Source organism: Hydractinia symbiolongicarpus, chromosome 5, assembly GCF_029227915.1.
Source record: "Hydractinia symbiolongicarpus strain clone_291-10 chromosome 5, HSymV2.1, whole genome shotgun sequence".
NCBI classification, from domain to species: domain Eukaryota; kingdom Metazoa; phylum Cnidaria; class Hydrozoa; order Anthoathecata; family Hydractiniidae; genus Hydractinia; species Hydractinia symbiolongicarpus.
The window spans coordinates 3,328,360-3,347,464 of NC_079879.1; the positions used below are offsets into that span (position 1 = coordinate 3,328,360).

Below are 19,105 nucleotides of genomic sequence, written 5' to 3' on the forward strand. Positions count from 1 at the left end.
CGAAGATTAACAAATTGGACAAAAAGAGGATATGAACATAGCGACATTAAAATGTCAAGGTATAAATGGGACAAATTTGTCACTTTTTTGGATAAAAAAAAGTCGTGAGAGATAAGCCGTTTGTAAAACTTCCATCCGTCTATCACTTTGTCAAAATAGAGACACAAAATTTTCATTACAAAATAAATATTCTTCGGTAATCGCAACAGATGGGGCAAGGGATATTTTCCGTTGATCACAAAATACAGGGCAAGGGAGGCAAGGTAAGAGACTTTCAGTATGCAAGGATTTTTTTTTTTTTTGCGAAATAAAATTTACAAGAAACATACCTAAAGTTATGCGTGTATACGGTAACGCACATCACACACATAACAGCTGTCGATAATCAAAATCACGCCTCGCAAAGAAAGTTATCTACACATTTTACGACAACATACGCAAACTATCGTTTCTTAAATGTGGTGAGAAAGATAGCAAATATTTTTGTAAAGTGTTAAAAAGGACTGGGACTAGATATCGTTTCGTAACTCACCAACGTGCACACACAGATTCAATTGGTTTCGCAAAAACAGATCAATAAACATTTGGTAATATATCTAACAGGTAATAAAAAAGTGATAAAAACGCTATACGAAAATAAGGTTTTTTCTTAAAAACTTAAAAGCAACTAATATAAATCAAAAACGAATAGAATTAAAAGTATAAGAAATATGAGTATGAAATTGGTGTGCACTTCGATAATAATGACCGTTTTATTAAAAATTAAAAATCATGTAACCTTCGCTTTCATGATCAGATGTAGACTAAATTCTTGATAACTCGAAAACATTCCAGGTTTAAGGAATGCTTCTAAAACGATAAAAGCTCTTATATGAAAAATAAAGGAGAATACTTCGAGATGATATGGTTCGAGTTACCAGAAATCTACTTAACATCTAGTTTGACCGTAAAAAAAAAACAAAATCCAATTTAAAAATGAGTTGAATGCGCAGCAGTCATCAGAGAAATTTAAGGACATTATTCTTGTCGTGATATAAAAAAAAGTTAATATGTTTTCTTTGCTTCGATCATTCACAATTTTACCCAATGCATGGACGTTTTTCATCAATGATATTGAAATGACACCACAAGATGCTGGCTTGTTCGCCCGCATCGACAATGGCGGTCAAACATACAGGATTTATACATAATTATAAACTTAGTAATAATAAACTTAAATATTTCATAGTAAAACTGTATATTATTCACCGCTCATAATAATAATAATAAAAAATAACACTACGCGTTTTATTACAAAGCTGTACTGGCTTGATCACCTTTCCCTTTCACCTAAAGTATAAATCTGCATAAGTACAAGGAAATTAAATGCTACATAAGTATTGGCCTAGTCATCTTCATACTTATATAACACATTCTGATTTGCTTGGCCATTCGTCAAAAAAAGAAGAAGACTTTCGAGAACAGAAACACCACATAATTACATTAATTATAGTGACATGCCACATTACCTACATGTATTATCTTCAGTACAGAAAGTGCATGCATAAAAAAGGTATACAGATTGTTACTCCACTCACCCCTAGTGTGTAATCTATGGTCCACCTTTCATTTTCGGCAATTAGACGCATACATCTTTCAGCTAAACAGGTGATTGTGAAAGAAGGATTTGCACCAAGTGCGCACGGAATGATCGATGAATCAACCACAAATAATCCGTCATACGTGTCTTCAGTGTTACCTAGAAACGACCAAAGAAATAAATTTGATGGGTATAGATTATATTACAGACAAAAAAAATAACTTAGGCAGTTCAAAAGTCATCGTCAATATTTTCGCTGTAACATTCGTATTTTTATAGCATTTATCGAAATTAATGTTAGCAATGGCAGCATTAGTAAGCCGACCGGACCGACACCGTTCAAAAGATTTTGAGATGCGCCTCGAGTCTAGTATTACATTACACATTCAATAAAGCTAAATTCTTGAACTGGAGTACTGCACCTATAAAAACACGTCCCATGTGATCTACCACACCATAATGACCAGATTCTCCCATCGGGCAACCACCAAGAGGGTGCTTGGTTATAGCGTCTGATCCTAACTGAGCTGACCATTTTGGTGACAATCCCATATTACCTCCCAAACTACCAATTGCTTCTTCGAGACCAGTTCTGGCACTGAAGTAAAAGCGTTGATGGTGATCGTTATTCCACTTGACATACACTTGTCGAGTCTCCTTCTCATAAGCTACCTCACCGTCTGCTTCGTCAGGAGTCATGCAATATAGACCAAGAGTGTTATCCACCCCATTTTGACCGATACTCTAAAAACAAACAGGGAATGATATAGAAATTTACAGCCGGTTTTCGTTAAGCGATTTTTATTGCTCGCAATCGATTTATATATGCCGGCAACTCTTTTTACAGAAGATTATTATAAATAAACCTTTTGTAGATGTAATTTAAGGTGTGAAATAACGAGAAATCAATGTTACACTGTGGTAAGTAATCTAGCAATGATTAAAATAACATTTGCCACATAAAAAACACAACACCAACCTTAAGCATTTGTATCCATTGTTGGCCATGCGGGAAAGGGTCAGGTTTTCTCATAGCACCAGAAGAAAGAGCAGATCCAACAACATAAGGTGGCAGAAATGCTCCTGCAACAGTAACATCTTGTAGCATAAAGCCACCTCTTTTTTTTCTTATGTCGATAAAACTGGAAACTGCAGGGCCAGGAGGTTGACTAGCACCTTTCGGCAGTTTACCACGTTTGTACATACCAGTTCTCAAACCTGTAGCGAATGATTGCTCTTTGCCACGAAAACTCACACCTATACAGATACAGAAAGTTATAAAAACATCCATTAAAGAGAGGAAAAATCACAATACAATATAACAAAAAAACTGTAATTCTGCGACCAACATTATAAATTTAAATTTACCGAATAGACCACCATTTCCACAAAACTTTTTTCCCAACTGATCTGAGACTTCAAACTCTCTTTCACGAGACTGCATCAATATCTTAGTCGAACCTAATGGTCCAGCACATATAAACACGAAACTTGCTTGAACCACTTTTTCGGATTTATCACTTCCACCAGTTTGTTGGTAAGACACTTGCCATTGGTAGGACTCGTAATCTTTTTGTAACGAAATCGCTTCAACCTATTTAAAACACAGAAAATACGAGAAAAACAAAATAGAATGCCTTTATGTAGTAACTATATAATACAAATTCATATGAAATTAAAAGTTTTCCACTTAATAATAAACGTACACCAACAAAAACTTCAGCACCATAGTTGATTGCATCTTGAATATAATTTGTCACTAACGTATTCTTTGCTCCTGTGTTACAGCCAGCCAAACAATTCCCACATCCATTACAAGCCGGCTGTGACACGCCAACATGGTTTTGTGGTAAGTCTGTAAAATTTATATTTAATGGTGTCCTGTAAAATGTCTCATGAATATCTTCTACGTCAATTATATTAATGCTATTGATTGCACTTCTCATTTGATTCATACGCTTTAATGGAGGATATTCCTCAGGGTAAGGACAAGGCCTTAGCATTTCTTGTGCACAACTTCTGTCAATTGTTTTAAAGGTTTCAAAGTCTTCTCGAAATATCTGAGGCCAAACTGGATCATAAAATACTTTCGATTTACAATCTAATGAAACACCTTCATCAGTGAGGGAGCTACCGCCCAACCCACACGATGTCATAACTGTAATATCTTTTGTAATGTTGAATTGATATAAACTTGACGGGTGACCTAAAAAAAATAACACCGTTTTTTGAGAATTCCTCCTTAAACACATTGCATTGGTCTTAATTTTTAAAATTACAATCTTTATGTGACATTGCATCTTTCTGTCTATGAATACTACCATGAGAATTTCTTTTTCAAAAAATAAATTTGCTTGCACCTTATAACAAGGTACGTGCTAGCAGTGCTAAACTTTTTATCTATACGTTTTTGGAAAGAACAAAATTATGAATAATTTAGCTTTGCATTTGTTACTCTTCAAAAGACATTGTGACAATATTATTAAAAAATTGCATTCACAAAATGGAAATTGAAATGTCTAATTTAAACGATGCAAACTTAATAAATTAGTTAAATCACCACCAATTTTTATGAAACTTTAATTAAATCTTGTCCTAATTCAAACATTACAGGGTAGTGTTTGATTTAGTTTCTATAGCATTCAACCTTCTCTTTAATTAGTATAGCGTATAGTACCTAACACTTTTTTGTCTTCATATTTTATCAAACATATTTCTTTTACAGTTTCATCCATAGTTTCTGGAAAATCGCCAGGAAGCCATTCTCGTCCTTTTTCAAGAATACAAACTTTTTGTCCAGCTCTAGCAGCACGGCTAGCAGCAACTGCACCACCATAGCCAGATCCTATTACTATAACATCATAGCGTGCTTTGAGTTGATTTATTGACTTTGCAATTGGGGCATACTAAAAAAAAAACAAAGAAAAATAAGCAAGAATTCTTACAGATACTATATTTTGACAACACATCCATTTTTATGGTTGTTATGTTGGTCAATCACAGGCTTGGACAGGAATAGCTTGCAATCGAAAACACACATTCCTCCAACCATGCTACACTTGCTTCAAGCATGATTATTATTGCATGTCTAAAACATGCCACAAAGTGTGTTTTAGACAAGTGGAAAATTAGCACGTATTCAAACGATAATGATCTTTATCAAACGTTTACAATTTTTTTTTATTCCAGCTTCAATGTTTTATGTAGGTTACATTCCTGTTTTAATGATTTTTCAAAGGAAGAGAATAATGTTGGTAGTGAAAGGCATAAAAAATAATCTTGCTTCAAATCACACAGTAATAGCATTCAAACAATCAAGTGTTAAGTTTGCGATCCTATGATTAGATCATTATTTTTCTTATATAAGCAAGTGAAAAGTTAAAATCAGGTTTCCACACTAAAACAATCATAGCAATACGCCAAGAGTTATGGTACACAAAATACTGCACTTTAGGTTAAATACTCTGTTGTGATAAAAACAAAATCAATGTTTCCCTCTGTTAAAGAGTTGTTCGATAATATCATCCAGTAGATATTGTACACAGATAAAATTGTACACAGATAAAATTGTACAAATAAACTTATTTTAAAAAATAAAGTTAATAATACACGTCTTTTTGTAAAATAATTCAAAACATGGCTGATTTCTGATATTTGATTATTTCAAAATCTAAAAAACAGCAAAATAATTTGTTAACCTTCTTTTTGAGATAATAACAAATTCCACGGGGGCGCATTTTTATTAATGTCAATCTGGCTTCTTAAACTACATCCGCAACACATCAGCAACACATCAGTATTTACAATGTGCTGCTGTAAAATGGTTAATAAGATAGTGTCAAATTTCCAGGAAATTATTCCCCTGTGGAAAATCTTGGAGCTTTATATCAAACTAGTCGTTAGCCTGTGGAAAAATCCAGAGGCTTGCCCTTTTTATACCGTATCGCGTGCGCCACATTACTTGCGCAGCTAAGCTACCATTTTGCGTAACAGAAAGACGCACAGACATATACGGGTAATATATTATACATTGTTTAAAATTTTGTATTGATGATAGCAGTCTTCTTCAGAATATGTGCACCTCCATACTCGCCTTAAACTATTTTATGGGTGTTGGGTTTTTTACTTATCAAATGCATTGATTTTTCTTAGCACCCCATTCTATTTTTCGTATTCAAGAAAAAAAATATGCTTTTTTTACTATTACGCAAAAATTAAAAAAAGTGCATCATATTTCATTCTAAAACATTTTGAACATCCATTCTCTTATTACAAAAAGTATTATTAAAACAAAATTCATAATGCAGCTCACTTTATAAAATTGTATTACAATATTAACTAGTTAAAATGAGACTATGATTTGACCAAAATAATAAAGTCAAAAAATAAGTTTACAATAGATATCAAAAAATTAACTTCTTAACAACTTCAGAATTAAATGAAACAATGTGGTAGTGTTTGTTAAATACATTGTTTTTTTTACGTTATTTGTAAAACGATAATCAGTTTAGTTTGGACAGTTTTTAAATCAAGTACAGGCCTATTATTTTAGCTGAACCACTAATCACAATGTTTTTTAAGTGATATAGATTTCTAGGTACTCTTAATTTGTTTTCTAATAATTCCTTTTTCATTCAGATTGACATAGAACATATTCTAGTTTCAAAATATAGCCTGTTTTGTTTTTCTCTTCTGCATTTACTTCAGCATTAAGTCAAGGACTGCATGGCTAGGTATTAGCTGTAATTTGCGATTACCAACTACAAAGGGGTCATGTTGATGATATATTAGTCCACATAATTTTTTATCCCAAATCAGTAGTCAGTCGATTAGTTAGGATGTATACATGTTGGCTTTGAATAGTTAGTTGATATTTTCTTCAGAATATAGATCCAAAACGGTTATTCTTTCCAGCATGTGTGATCATCTTGTTTGTTACGAAAGTATGATTTTGAAAGTAAAAATCGGCAGATTTAAAAACATTATTTTAAGTGCTGGTGTGGTTTTTGTTTGAAGAAAAATCAGAAATTAAAAGATAAAAAATTCGTTCACAATAACGGAATATTATTTTAAGTAATGATTTTCATGGTTTTTATTTTAATAAATTTTGTTACTACACTTTTTTCTGTAATTTCTTTATTTTAAGATTGCTTCCACAAACAAAATTGTCTAAGATTGGAGAAATTTATTATGTGTTTTTTTTTATTATTGATTAACCTTTAACAAACTTTAGGTAAACAAAGTTCATGCATAGTAAACTTTGTTATTATAACAAGATTGTAGTCGCAGGCAGGTAGGACACTGATTTGTGCTTAAATTCATTCCTGAATTTTCATGCACAATAAAATCACTCTTTTGTGGGCTGAGGACAGATAAGAAATTGTACCTTGATCACAAAATTAGCATTCTACACATGCAATGTTGATTTGCTCTGATGACTAAATAGTTGTATGCAACAAAATGTCATGTATCAAGATAGTAAACATTTACCGCAAAGGTTGCTAAACAGGCCTATCAATAAGGGGAAAGCAATTGCTCTTGCTCACGCAAAGAATCACCTAATTCTGAGAAATGAGAAACTAGCTGACCCATTAATTGCTCCCCCAATTCCAAGAGCAATAATAATTCATCTCACATGGAAGTCAATGTTCTCTTCTTATTATATACAGTAAAAAAACAACCAAAATATATATAAAAAGATGAAATAAAATAGATAAAAAAGACTTTGTGATAAAATATAAGGGTTTATAAACTTATTGTATTTATTTAGATTGCTCATCCAATTTCAATTAATGTAACCTTGGGGGAGCGATTTATTTCTTGGGTGTTATATTTTTATTAATAGACCTGCTAAAGTATAATGTTTTTAAAAACCAACTTTAACCCCCCCCCCCCCCCCCAAAAAAAAAAAACACAAAAAAACACAACAACAATGTACAAAAATTTGTGCCAAATTGATTCTTTGCAATATGTATGACTTTATTACAAAAAGATTTTGTTAAACAGATCTAAAAAATACAAAGTTTTTGATACCTTATACTGCATATAAGGTCTGTCACTACCACAGCAATTTCCCATACTTCAGTACTCAAGCTTCAACAGCTACTTGCAATACTGCCTTCATTCATTTTTGTACAAATTGTAAAACAAATGCTAAAGAAATTAAAGGAAGAATTATTATCATAATTTTAAAGAAGAAAAAAATGCTCTGTCGTTTGTGAAATATGTTTACTTAAATTCAAGACATTTCATTTCCATAAAGATGACACATACAGGAAAAAGAAAGTTTGTTGTGAGTTTGACTAAAAGTAAGAAAAATGTAAAATGTGTCATTAAATGTGGATTAACAAATGTTGTAACTGTGTAAAAGCTTATTGCACAGTTTTGTTCTATTGTTGACTCATTCACTTTCAGATCAAGAAAAATTGATTAATTGTTTTGTGTAACAAATTTTAAAACATAATGTGCAGTTCCTTTTATTCTGCTCAATGAAAATGCATTTATGAACTTAAAAAAATTTATTTAGGAATGGAAGATTGTTTATTCATTGAAACATTAAAAAATCCCAATCACTGACAAACAACAAATTACACTCTTAGGCTGGATAAAAAAATGTCTGTCACTTCAAAGAAAACTGCCTGCCTCAGTTCTAAAATGACTACTAATGCTGGCCTATTAAACACCATCCAGTGGATCTAGTGAGTTATTTGGTAAGTAGTTCCAGGATTATACAACTTTAAAATCAAGTCTCAAGCGTTTTGGCAATTTCATTTTTAACTTAAAAAGGGTGGAATTTCACATCATAAGAGACCCTTAACAAAACAAAAGAAGCCATTATTACAATAATTAACCAAGGGCTCACTAATATAATAAATAAGTGAAAGTACGACTATGACAATAAAAGCAGAGAGTAGGTGAAATGTAAAGGACCATTGACCTTTTTAAATGTTTTCTGTGGTCAGCCATATGGTTCTAATGACGTAATTAATAAAGCGAAAAGAGCTAACCATTAAAAGGTTAATAGCTAGCTAGCAAATACCTTTTAGTAGCTATATTTTTGTAAGCTGGAAATAAGAACACAGGGTGGATTAAAGTTGTGCAAGATTTTGCTGTGTGTAAGCACTAGGTTGCTCTCAGATATGTGTCGCTCATACATATCTGAGAGCAATATATGTTTGACCTAACAGGTCTATAGTAAGCTAGCTGACTAGCAGGCTAATAGCACTGGAAATTCATTATTTTGGCAAAATTTGGAAACGAACTATACTTTCTATGCCATAAATCACAAAGAACAACAAGTATATATTGTAAAAACGCAAAGTTTGTTTGCATATTACCTTCAAATCTTTATTTGAATTTAATGACCTATTTCCAAGTGACTTTTTGACTTTATGATGAATACAAATCGTCTGGTTTGTCTGCCCGTGTATTGTTGTGTTGATATAGCTATCTGGGTTGAACCTTCCAGCGAAATTTAACAAATAAAATATGGCGATAATAAAACATTATCGATTTTATCGAGAAAATTGCGCGAGTAAAACATTCAATTGTCGATAATTCGTGACAAAAATGGATCAGACACCAATTCATAATGGCAGATGCGCGCGTGTTGTTTCCTTCGCTGAATTCCTTCCTCAGTCAAACCTGTGGGACGAGCTCCTCTAGGGATTTAAAAAAGTGGTCGTTTCAGGCACTTCGTTGTCTTATAAAATACCTTTGCAAAACGGCCAGCCTCGGACCTGGTCGTTTCAGACATTTTTTCCCCTTTTAGTCAAGAAACTATTTCAAGTTTCTGGTGACGTTAGGCTGTTAGTAGTGCGCACTGGATAAAACGCTGACATTACAACTGCATGTGTGATAATTTACATACTTAGCTAACCCTATTCCCGCTAGGCCTTTTAGGGGCTCCACAATGCTGGGGGGGAGGGAAGGTGATTGGATCCCCCCTCTCTGTGATTCCTACAATTGTGTTGTCCGTTGCACTTGAAACTAAGATATTATTGAACAATTTGATGAAAAAAAATTGATGACGTCAGCATTTTTGGTGATGACGTCATCAAATTCAGTGACAAAAATAAAAGCACTAACTTTGAATTTTGTTAACGATTGTATAAACAGGGGGGGCCGACTGGCTAAAAACGCTGTATAGCTATGTGAGAGTCCGCAGGAGTTTTTTAGTTTTTTTCCCAGGGTTTTCATCTGTAACAGACTGGAAAAGCCTGGACCCATCCAAAAGCACCCGTAATGCAACGCGAGCTAAGCTCATTGTTCTCATTTTTAATTTTGTCTAGAAGATGTGCTATTTTGTTGTCGTTTACTTACAGTTTATTATTTGTGGGATTTTATTACAGCTATTTATCGAATGAATGATATAAAAAACAATCTTTCACTACCAATGCTCAACATTAAAAGAATAAATGATATATTCATGAAAAAAAATGTTTAAAAAAATTTTTTTTGGGTTGACTCAGGTTTTTTCAGGCAAAATTTTGAGTTTTTTCTAAAACGACAAAATTCGTCAAACAGCCCCGTGGTTTTTGCGGTGTTTGGGGAGAGTCGGCACACTTGTTTGCATAATTGCGATGAATTTAGTAACAATAATAATAGAAGCACAAAATAGTATAACAATCTAAACTAAGAAGTCACAAAAAGCTTTTAAAAACATATAAAAACATTTCTTAGTAAAAATAATTTTTTTTAAATTTTCAACATAAAAAAGACCTTACTTCACCTACTTGATTTTTATTACAATCTATTGTTCAGTTCTTTCTTACAAGGTTTGCATAGGAATTCATATGGCACCCAACAAAATCATACAATTTGGCTTCTTTTTTTTGAATTTTTGGTATGTTTTTTGCTCGTTTTGGCTGGTTTTGCTTTGTTTGTGGTATTAGCAGTTATATACATTCAGGTTTTGAATTAGCAGTTCGCAATTCGCAATTTGCGAATTGAGATGAAATTTAAGCAAATCACTTTGCGAAGAAAATGAAATGCTTTTTTAGATTGCGTTTTAAAAATTTAAAAACTAAAAGCGACAATAGAAATGTTTTTTAGATCGCATTTAAAAAGTTTAAGAACAAAAAACGGTGATATAAATGTTTTTTAGATTGCATTTTAAAAATTTAATTACTTGCAGGATAGGTTCTGCTTGGAAAAAGTTCAGAGAGTTACTTCCTTTGTTGACCAGCAGAGTCCTGTCAATTGAGGCAAAAGGTAGGTTGTATGAGGCCTGTGTAAGAAGTGTTATGTTGTATGGTAGTGAGACATGGGCAGTGAAGCAGGAAGATCTTGACCGTTTAGAAAGGAATGATATGAGAATGGTTAGGTGCATGTGCAACGCCAGTCTGAGAGACAGAAAGAGTTCAGTTGAGCTAAGAAGCAGAGAATTAGAGCATAGAAAGCATAGAATTAAAGATGTTATCCAGATAAGAAGATTGAATTGGCTGGGGCACTTGGAAAGAATGGAGGAGGATAATTGGGTAAGAAAGTGTAGAGACTTGATAGTTCCTGGGGCAAAGCCTAGAGGCAGACCGAGAAAGACTTGGCAGGAGGTTATAAGGACAGACTTGATACAGAGGAAGTTGAGTTTAGATTTAACACAGTCTAGATCAGATTGGAAGAGGGTCATTAATATACCCCGTTCAACCCATGCTAGCATGGAAAACGGACGTTAAGCCGAGAATGATGATGATGATGATGATGAAACGACGATAAAAAAGCTTCGTTAAATCGCATTTTTTAAATATATAAGAACGAAGAACGGCGATAGAAAAGCCTTTTGAGATCGCGTTTTAAAAGTTTAGAAACGAAGAACGGCGATAGAAAAGCTTTTTGAGATCGCATTTTAAAAGTCTAAGAACGAAATGCGGCGATAGAAATCAGGCCTTTTCAGGAGAGGCGTGCAATAGCACGCGCACACCTCCACACACACGCAAAATGGCTTAGGCGTGCTATTGATAGCACCTGCAAATTGACAAATTTTATAAGAAGTTAACCAGTGCAGCACACCCAAAAACACACCTGAGAAATGTTTTTTTAGATCGCGTTTTAAAAATTTAAGAACGGCGATAGAAAAGCTTTTTGAGATCGCATTTTGAAAGTTTAAGAATGAAATTTGGCGATAGAAATGTTTTTTCAGATCGCATTTTAAAAATTTAAGAACGAAATGCGGCAATAGAAATGCTTTTTTAGATTGCATTTTAAAAACAAAAAATGGCGATAGAAAAGCTTTGTTAGATCGCATTTTAAAAGTTTAAGAACAAAAAACGGTGAGAGAAATGTTTTTTAGATTGCGTTTTAAAAATTTAAGAACGAAAACGACGATAAAAAAGCTTCGTTAGATCGCATTTTAAAATTTTAAGAAGGAAGAACGGCGATAAAAATGCTTTTTTAGATGCATTTTGAAACAAAAATATTTTTTGTGAAAACAACTTTAATCAGTATACTCTATTTAACTTGCGTTGTAATGTTCACGAAAACTGGTTAAGATGAACCTCTGAAACAATTATTACATTTTCAATATTTTCTTACAGCGTGCTATAAAAATAAACATTTCTTTTTTTGCAACATTATTTCGGCTATCGAAGTTAGAGAGTCGCTAGTTCAGACGCTCAGTTCTCGTATTTGAAGTTCACAAGTTTAATGTCCCCCACTCGTCTCCAACAAAAAAAATTAATAACGCAGAAAAAAGTAAAAGCTCACAGGTCACAAAAATTTTATCTGTGGCCAGGGAAAGTCAGGAAAAAAGACCCATTTTTGGGGAAAGTCAGGGAAAAGTCAGGGATTTTTTTGTCTTTTAACTTGACTTAGACTGATAGAACTTTACTGACAGGCTCTGTTAGTCATTCAGTGGATCTAACATACTCTTGATCATGTTATATATTATATGGATTAAAGCTCTTGTAAGTTATGTTGTGACAAATATGGTTTAAACGGTTTTAGTTAATTTGTTATTCTGTTTGGCTGTACAATTTCTTGAAAAAGTCAGGGAAAGTCAGGAAATTTGACCTCAAAAAGTCGGAAAGTCAGGAAATTTGATACCATATTTTCGGTGGAAACCCTGTACTAATGAACAAGCCAATAATAATTGATCTACGGTGTTCCCAGGCTAAATGCTGGTTTACTTCATTACTATGTGCCAAAATTTTTGCGAACCAACTTTACTTTTCTATTTCGAACCCTAATATTTTTCCAACTATACACTAAAGTTTCACACCATTGAAAATAAGTCCTCCAACTGGCCCATTTAGTTTATAAAAAAAACAGGTTTGTTTGTTGGAAAGAACTGGAGAAAATGGTGCTGGTTTTGGAAATTGAATTGAAAATTCTACGGAAAAATTTAATCTGATAAAACAAGTCATTTTTGCCAGAAATCCAAGACATGAACATGACATTTGTTTACAAACACACTACTGCTGCAATTATTGCTTAAAAATGTGTAATAATGATGTTTATTCTTGGAGATTGCCTCCAGGATCGTTTCAAAAATAATTGTTTTAAATCGCTTCACATTTGTTTCATGAAACGATTTGTAAATGAGTTTAAAAAACTGTTGATCTTGAAACGATCATGATCGTTTCAATTTGTACAAAATGTGAAACAATAGTGGAGACGGTCCCTTACCTTTGGGAAAAATTAGTAAGGGGACAGAAGACAATTTTTTCTTAAAATAAATTTTCACAAAAAACTTGTTAACTTCCTTGTGGCTGTTACACCAGAAATATCAAATCTTTCTCTTTTGGCATTTTTACAAATCTTTCTTAACCCTTTTACTAACCCCACCAAATATCTGTTTTTGTTTCTAAACATTTAAGAAGTATGAACTTGCAAGATAAGAAAAAGAAAAAGAGAAGAGCAGCAGCTGCTACTGCCACGTTAACAAACAATGATTCCAATGAAGAAAGCTCCAGTGACAGTGAAGAAAATGCTTCAAGTGATGAGGACACAGATAGCGTTGAGGTAAAATTTAGTTTCTTGTTTTCTTTTAGCTACTACTCATTGCATTAATGAGATTTTTGTTTTGTTTTACAGAACATTAATGTTGAATTTGAAGCACAAACTCCAGTGGATAATGATTTCCATGGAATAAAGCAACTTCTTTTAAGGGTAAGTTTTTTTTGCAAAAAGGTTTTAATTGAAAATTCCAGCAATTTTTAACTGGAATAAGTCAATAAGTAATCTTTTTTAATATGGTTTTCACTAGGCACTATGAATAATTCTATAAATATAGTTCTGGCTTACTTAGTCTGAGTTTGCTCTATGTTTTTTTAGAATTTCCATTTATGTACATTAACTAATGCTGGTAGGAGAAATAACAATACAGTGGCTTAAAGAGCATTCTTGTGGCTGCTTTTTTGATTTGTCATATAGACAAGACAGTCAACAGACAATCTCTAGAAGAGCTTTGTTTTACTATAAAAAGGGTTTTGCTTATTTTAATTTCTTGGCAATCATTTTTACAAAAAAGTGTTCTGCAAATCATGTAAATAATCAGATTTGCACACATCATTTAGGCAACTCCAACTTAATTAGTTGTTCTATGGGCCCGACCGACCCTTATTTTCACGAAAACAAAAAAATAATGATATGAAGCAAAAAGTTTTAAAGAAATTTTTTATAAAAAAACATTTTCTCATCCCTTTTCGTGAAAATATAGTGAGCTTAGAAGATAATCAATGATGATATATTTTGTTGGTTAAATGTCAATCTACAATTATACTAAACGAAGTTAAGGCCACTTGCAGTTAATTCTTTGTTCATGGTAATTTGTTGCGATGAAACTAAAATGCGCGATGCACTAATTTTGTAATCACAAAAATAGCTAAATATGTACAGTACTGTATAAAGGTATCTTAACATCGAGGATCGCGTATCGTGCGCGGCGCGATCGATACGCGATAGCTTTTCTAGCTCCTAAATTTCTATCACGTGAAGCCTTATTGCGCTTCCTCGATAGGCAGTCTCAATACATTGTGATGTGTTAAAAGTAATTAAATATCTGTTCTTATTAAATTGTAGCGCAAAGAAAATAAATAAATTAAACGATAATCTCGAAAGAAATAATTTTATTATATTGTTCTCAAATCACAGCGTAAAGAAAAAAAATAAATAGATCGTCTCAAAATGTTCATACTTAATTCGTATAATTTGTATCAAAAACTTCCTATCCATTTATTAAATCTTTCGTATAGTTTTATTTTTAATACGAACTTTTTCGTATCATCAAAATTACAAGTTCGTATAAAGTTTGTATCATTTAAAATAAAGTTCTTTTGTAGTTTGTATCGTTTCAAACAAGTTTGTATGAGAAGTTGCTTATACGAAGTTCGTTTATTATAATAAAGACTGTAACTGCGTCTTTTATATAAGAATATAAACTTTACTTTATGAAAATTAAATAATAAGTTTAAATAATATTGATTGCGCTAGAATTAAATAAAAAGTTTAATTCTTCAATACAACGGAGAAGGGTGTTACGACAAGCATTTTTTTTCATGTATTATTGCATCACGTACGCAGTTAATATTTTTTTGTTGCGAAGGGAAAAATAGTAATAATTTGTCTCACTAAAAATTTTTTGGGTAAATTTGTTCTCTTGTTTTGAATTAGCTGTGAAGGTGAAAAGATAAAAATACTTGAATGCTCAAAAACTTGTTTTTTATAGATGCAGCAAGAATATTTCTTGTGCTGTTTTGAAAGTTATACAAGAAGAACGGCGATGGAAAAGCTTTTTTAGATCGCATTTTAAGAATCTTAAGAATTATTCAAGGCTCGAAATGTCGATTTAACAAAAAAAAACAATGATTCTTATATGAAAATGTGTGTAAACTAACAACGTTTTACGCCTCCAGATAAACCCAGCAAAGAAAATATTTAATTTACTTTTTATTACTTTCGTCGAAAGTCAGGCAACTTTGTTTAACTTTATTCACACAAGAATTATTATTCCTAAATTATCATAGAAAAAAAAGAAACTCTTTTAAGCATTGTTTTGTTTTGTTTGAAGTTCAGTATTTAATTTAAAATAAGTATTATAAAGAAATTTACATCATCGAGTAATACTATGCGATAGATCGAGCCTATCGCAACATCCTGATAGACGCGATATGATTCACATCTATCGAGACAAAAATATGCTCAAAAAGCTATTGCGTATCGTTCACGTCGCGCACGATAGAGGATCGCGATGTTAAGATACCTTTTACAGTACTGTAGCTTGTTGTAACACCCTCCTCCGTTATGAATTTTTAAATAATTTTAATGCTGTGTAAGACTTTATTGTCAACTAAACTATAGTCTGAAAAAGATTTTGCACTTAAATTTAGATATAAGACAATGCAAAAAACATTAAAGAACACTAATTTTTTTTTATTAAAATCAATTTTATGTTATTTTTATTATTTCAATGGGAGAAGAATAACTTGCTATGTAAATTTCAAAACAGCACAAGTATATTCTGTATAACTTTTAAAACAGCACAAGAAATATTCTCACTGCATAAGTTTTAAAAACAAGTTTTCGAGCATGCAAGTATTTTAATCTTTTTACCTTGAAAGCTAGTTATTTTAATAATTCAAAACAAGAGAACAAGTTCATCCAAACATTTTTTATAGTGAGGCAAATTATTATTATTTTTCCTTTGCAAAAAATATATTAACTGCGTGCGTGTTGCAAAAATACAAACTTGGTTTGCAATCAAATTTTGTGGGTAAGCTTGTATAAGCCCTATATGTTTACTCACAAAATTTGATTGTAAACCAACATGCAGATCCCAAGTTATGAGTTCCTCAGCAAAAAATGAAGGGCCTGGGACGAGCAAGCGAGTGTCTTTTTGGCAAAAAGATTATGTTAATCAATAATATCTATGCATCGATAAAGTTTGAATGCACATCCCTTAACAGGTCTAAATTCACTGATGAAAGGAATTGTCAAAATTTGCTATTACTGAAATATAACATCATAATTCATGCAGCATAATCAAATCTGAAATTCTTTAAATGTGAATATCTTGAGAACGAAAAGAGCTTTTTAAAAAATTTAAAAAGACTTTTTAAGCTCTATAATATAAGTCCAACATCATTTTATACCTCGGGTTCCCTTTAATAATGTTACTTTTGAGATCCATTGCTAATTTCTTATTGTAGACAGCCTAAGAAAAATTTTAGTTATGCTTTTAAATTGCAACTGAAATTTATTGATTGAAATTATTATGTTACCATAGTAACATTTTTAGGTGGAGAGACTTGTACAGACAAATGGTATTTGTCGACTAGCTTTTTTGATGAACTGCTGTAAACTTTTAAAAAAATCAGTGCCAAAAAAGAGTAACAAAAAATTATGTAACAAATTTTATTTGAACTAAGTGTCTATTTTTTTTGTTTTAGGTGTTTCTCACGTTGCACTTAGATATTTCAGAATTAACTGATATTATTATTTCACAGTCCTCGATTGGCAGTACAATAAAAGTAACCAAATTTTCTTATTTGTTTTAATTTATACGATAATATAAATGAGAGGAGTTGTAAGTGTTTGTTTAAATTGTTTTTATCTTAGATCGTTGATGATGAAGAAGATGAAATTTATGGTATCGTTTCTGTGCTTAGTTTAAAAAAGTACAAAGTAAGATTTACCCGTTTAATTCTTCTTTGTTTTTGTTTATTTATTATTTTTTTATAACAAAGTAAAAAAATTATACTGGGCTCTTTTTTGCTTTAAAGGAAAAGACATGCATAAAGGAACTTAAAAAAGAATTACTATCAAAATGTAAATCTTCCTCTCATGAGTTGTCAACCAAACTGAAGAAATTATTTAACGAGAAAAATATTGGCTTTATTGTCAACGAAAGGTTTATCAATATTCCTTCACAGATTGCTGTTCCATTTCATAACTCCATTTGGTAGGTGGTAATGGTTGTTTTTTAAGTTGTATGTATGGAAATAGATATGGTATAAAGGTGTCTTATGTTTTGTTTTAGGGAGGAAGTAGAGCAAGCAAAATCTGAGGTATAGATTTGCTTTGTAAAAAAAAAATAGTATTTAATATAGCATTAAAAACGTAACAAATGCCTACCCACTTGTATCCGTTTCCCCCATTTGATCCCACCCTTGAACAGTGCATTGAAGGAGAAAAATATGTAAAAATTTTGTTAGTTTTTTTTTAAAATAATTGTATTTTACAATAATGTATTATGAAGTTCGAAATATAATTGATTTATTTTTTAGGACAAGCTGCACGATTTCGATTATTTAATGTTGTTATCAAAAACATTAAAACCTTCTTCAATAGAACCTCAGAAAAAAGAAGGTGAAGGTAGTAAAGCCAAGAAAAAAAAGAAACAAGAGAATAATTCGGAAGTGGAATATACAAATTTTGAGGATGAACTGTTTTTTAAGGTTAACTATTAATTCAATGTTTTAATCCCACTGTTGTGTGAAAAAAAATTCTGATCTTAATATATTACACTGAATCATTCAGACCGCTTGCATGCAATTCTTCAGTAAGGGTAATTTATCACACTGAAACATCCATTGCACACATGAATGCAACTTGCAAGAAAATTGTTATAAAATTTTCTTTTTTGGTTTTAAAATGTTTTTTTTGTTTATTTTCACAATACTGTGTTATTAAAGTAGTTTTTTAAAATTATGTTGTTTAAAAAAAAATTTAAATGTACACAAGAGATATCTCCTGAGTAAATTTTGTATGGAAAAAAAAGTTTTGTTCAATTGTCTATTTTTCTTTTTCTGATGATTTACTTGCATTTAGAAGAAACTACCATTACATGTTTGTTGTCATGTACTATTTGAACTTTGATTGTCAAATAAGTTTGAAAACGTATAAAAATTTATTATATACCAACTGGAGTTTAGCAATTTTAAGTTGATGTCTGTATTAATTAATTTTCTTATTTTTTTTAGGAGTCCGAACTGAGTTTTAGTTACAATGTTACAGAAGCAACTGGTCTTGCAGTCGGAGGCAGTTGGAATTTCGAAGATCAGACAATGAATTCTTATAGGACTGTTATGCTTATTCCAACAACAAAATGGAAAAATGTATTGACTGAAATTGAGAAGATGGTTGATTAATTAGATATACTTATGTATTGATATGTAAATTTGTGCTTCATACAGTGTCAAGTCTTTATTATTAATAACAACTTCATCAGAAGTTGTGTGAAAGAAGAAGGGACCTAAATATATTTTTCATTATTTTTAAGCGACTAATACAACATGTCTTAATAACAAGGGGGCGTATGTAAACAGAGAGAGAGAAAAAAACAACTAAGTAATTGAATATCTTTCAGGGGAGAATATAACAACAGATGTTAAATCCACACCTATGGGAGGTATTATACTAGGCACTAGATTTTTTTCTGTTTTTTCCCACATAGTCTAAGCTTTTAGCAAATAAATAAATATTACATACTTGCAAATTGGATTATTAGTTAGTGCAATATAATGATTGGTACTTTTTTGATAGAATGTTTGCTTCCAGTGATAAATAATTGGAGATCAAAGTGCAAGTTGA

General features: G+C 31.7%; 2 protein-coding genes across 2 annotated transcripts; one reads left to right on the forward strand and one right to left on the reverse strand.

Moving 5' to 3' along the window:
• Positions 1-278: 278 nt before the first annotated feature.
• LOC130644210 (cholesterol oxidase-like) lies at positions 279-9,075 on the reverse strand. Its single transcript, XM_057449723.1, has 9 exons — positions 8,917-9,075; positions 7,613-7,732; positions 4,257-4,485; positions 3,286-3,785; positions 2,948-3,173; positions 2,559-2,836; positions 2,002-2,323; positions 1,578-1,738; positions 279-1,329 (listed from the first exon to the last, which is right to left on the reverse strand). The coding sequence occupies exons 2-9, from the start codon at positions 7,655-7,657 to the stop codon at positions 1,291-1,293; spliced, it is 1,800 nt and encodes a 599-aa protein (XP_057305706.1). The 5' UTR covers positions 7,658-7,732; positions 8,917-9,075; the 3' UTR covers positions 279-1,290.
• A 4,292-nt stretch (positions 9,076-13,367) lies between these two features.
• Positions 13,368-18,668, forward strand: LOC130644216 (BRCA2 and CDKN1A-interacting protein-like). The gene is made up of 8 exons (XM_057449729.1): positions 13,368-13,537; positions 13,610-13,684; positions 16,963-17,043; positions 17,132-17,197; positions 17,296-17,474; positions 17,553-17,580; positions 17,800-17,970; positions 18,496-18,668. Exons 1-8 carry the CDS (start codon positions 13,397-13,399, stop codon positions 18,661-18,663), a joined length of 909 nt encoding a protein of 302 aa, XP_057305712.1. The 5' UTR covers positions 13,368-13,396; the 3' UTR covers positions 18,664-18,668.
• The last annotated feature ends 437 nt before the right edge of the window (positions 18,669-19,105 follow it).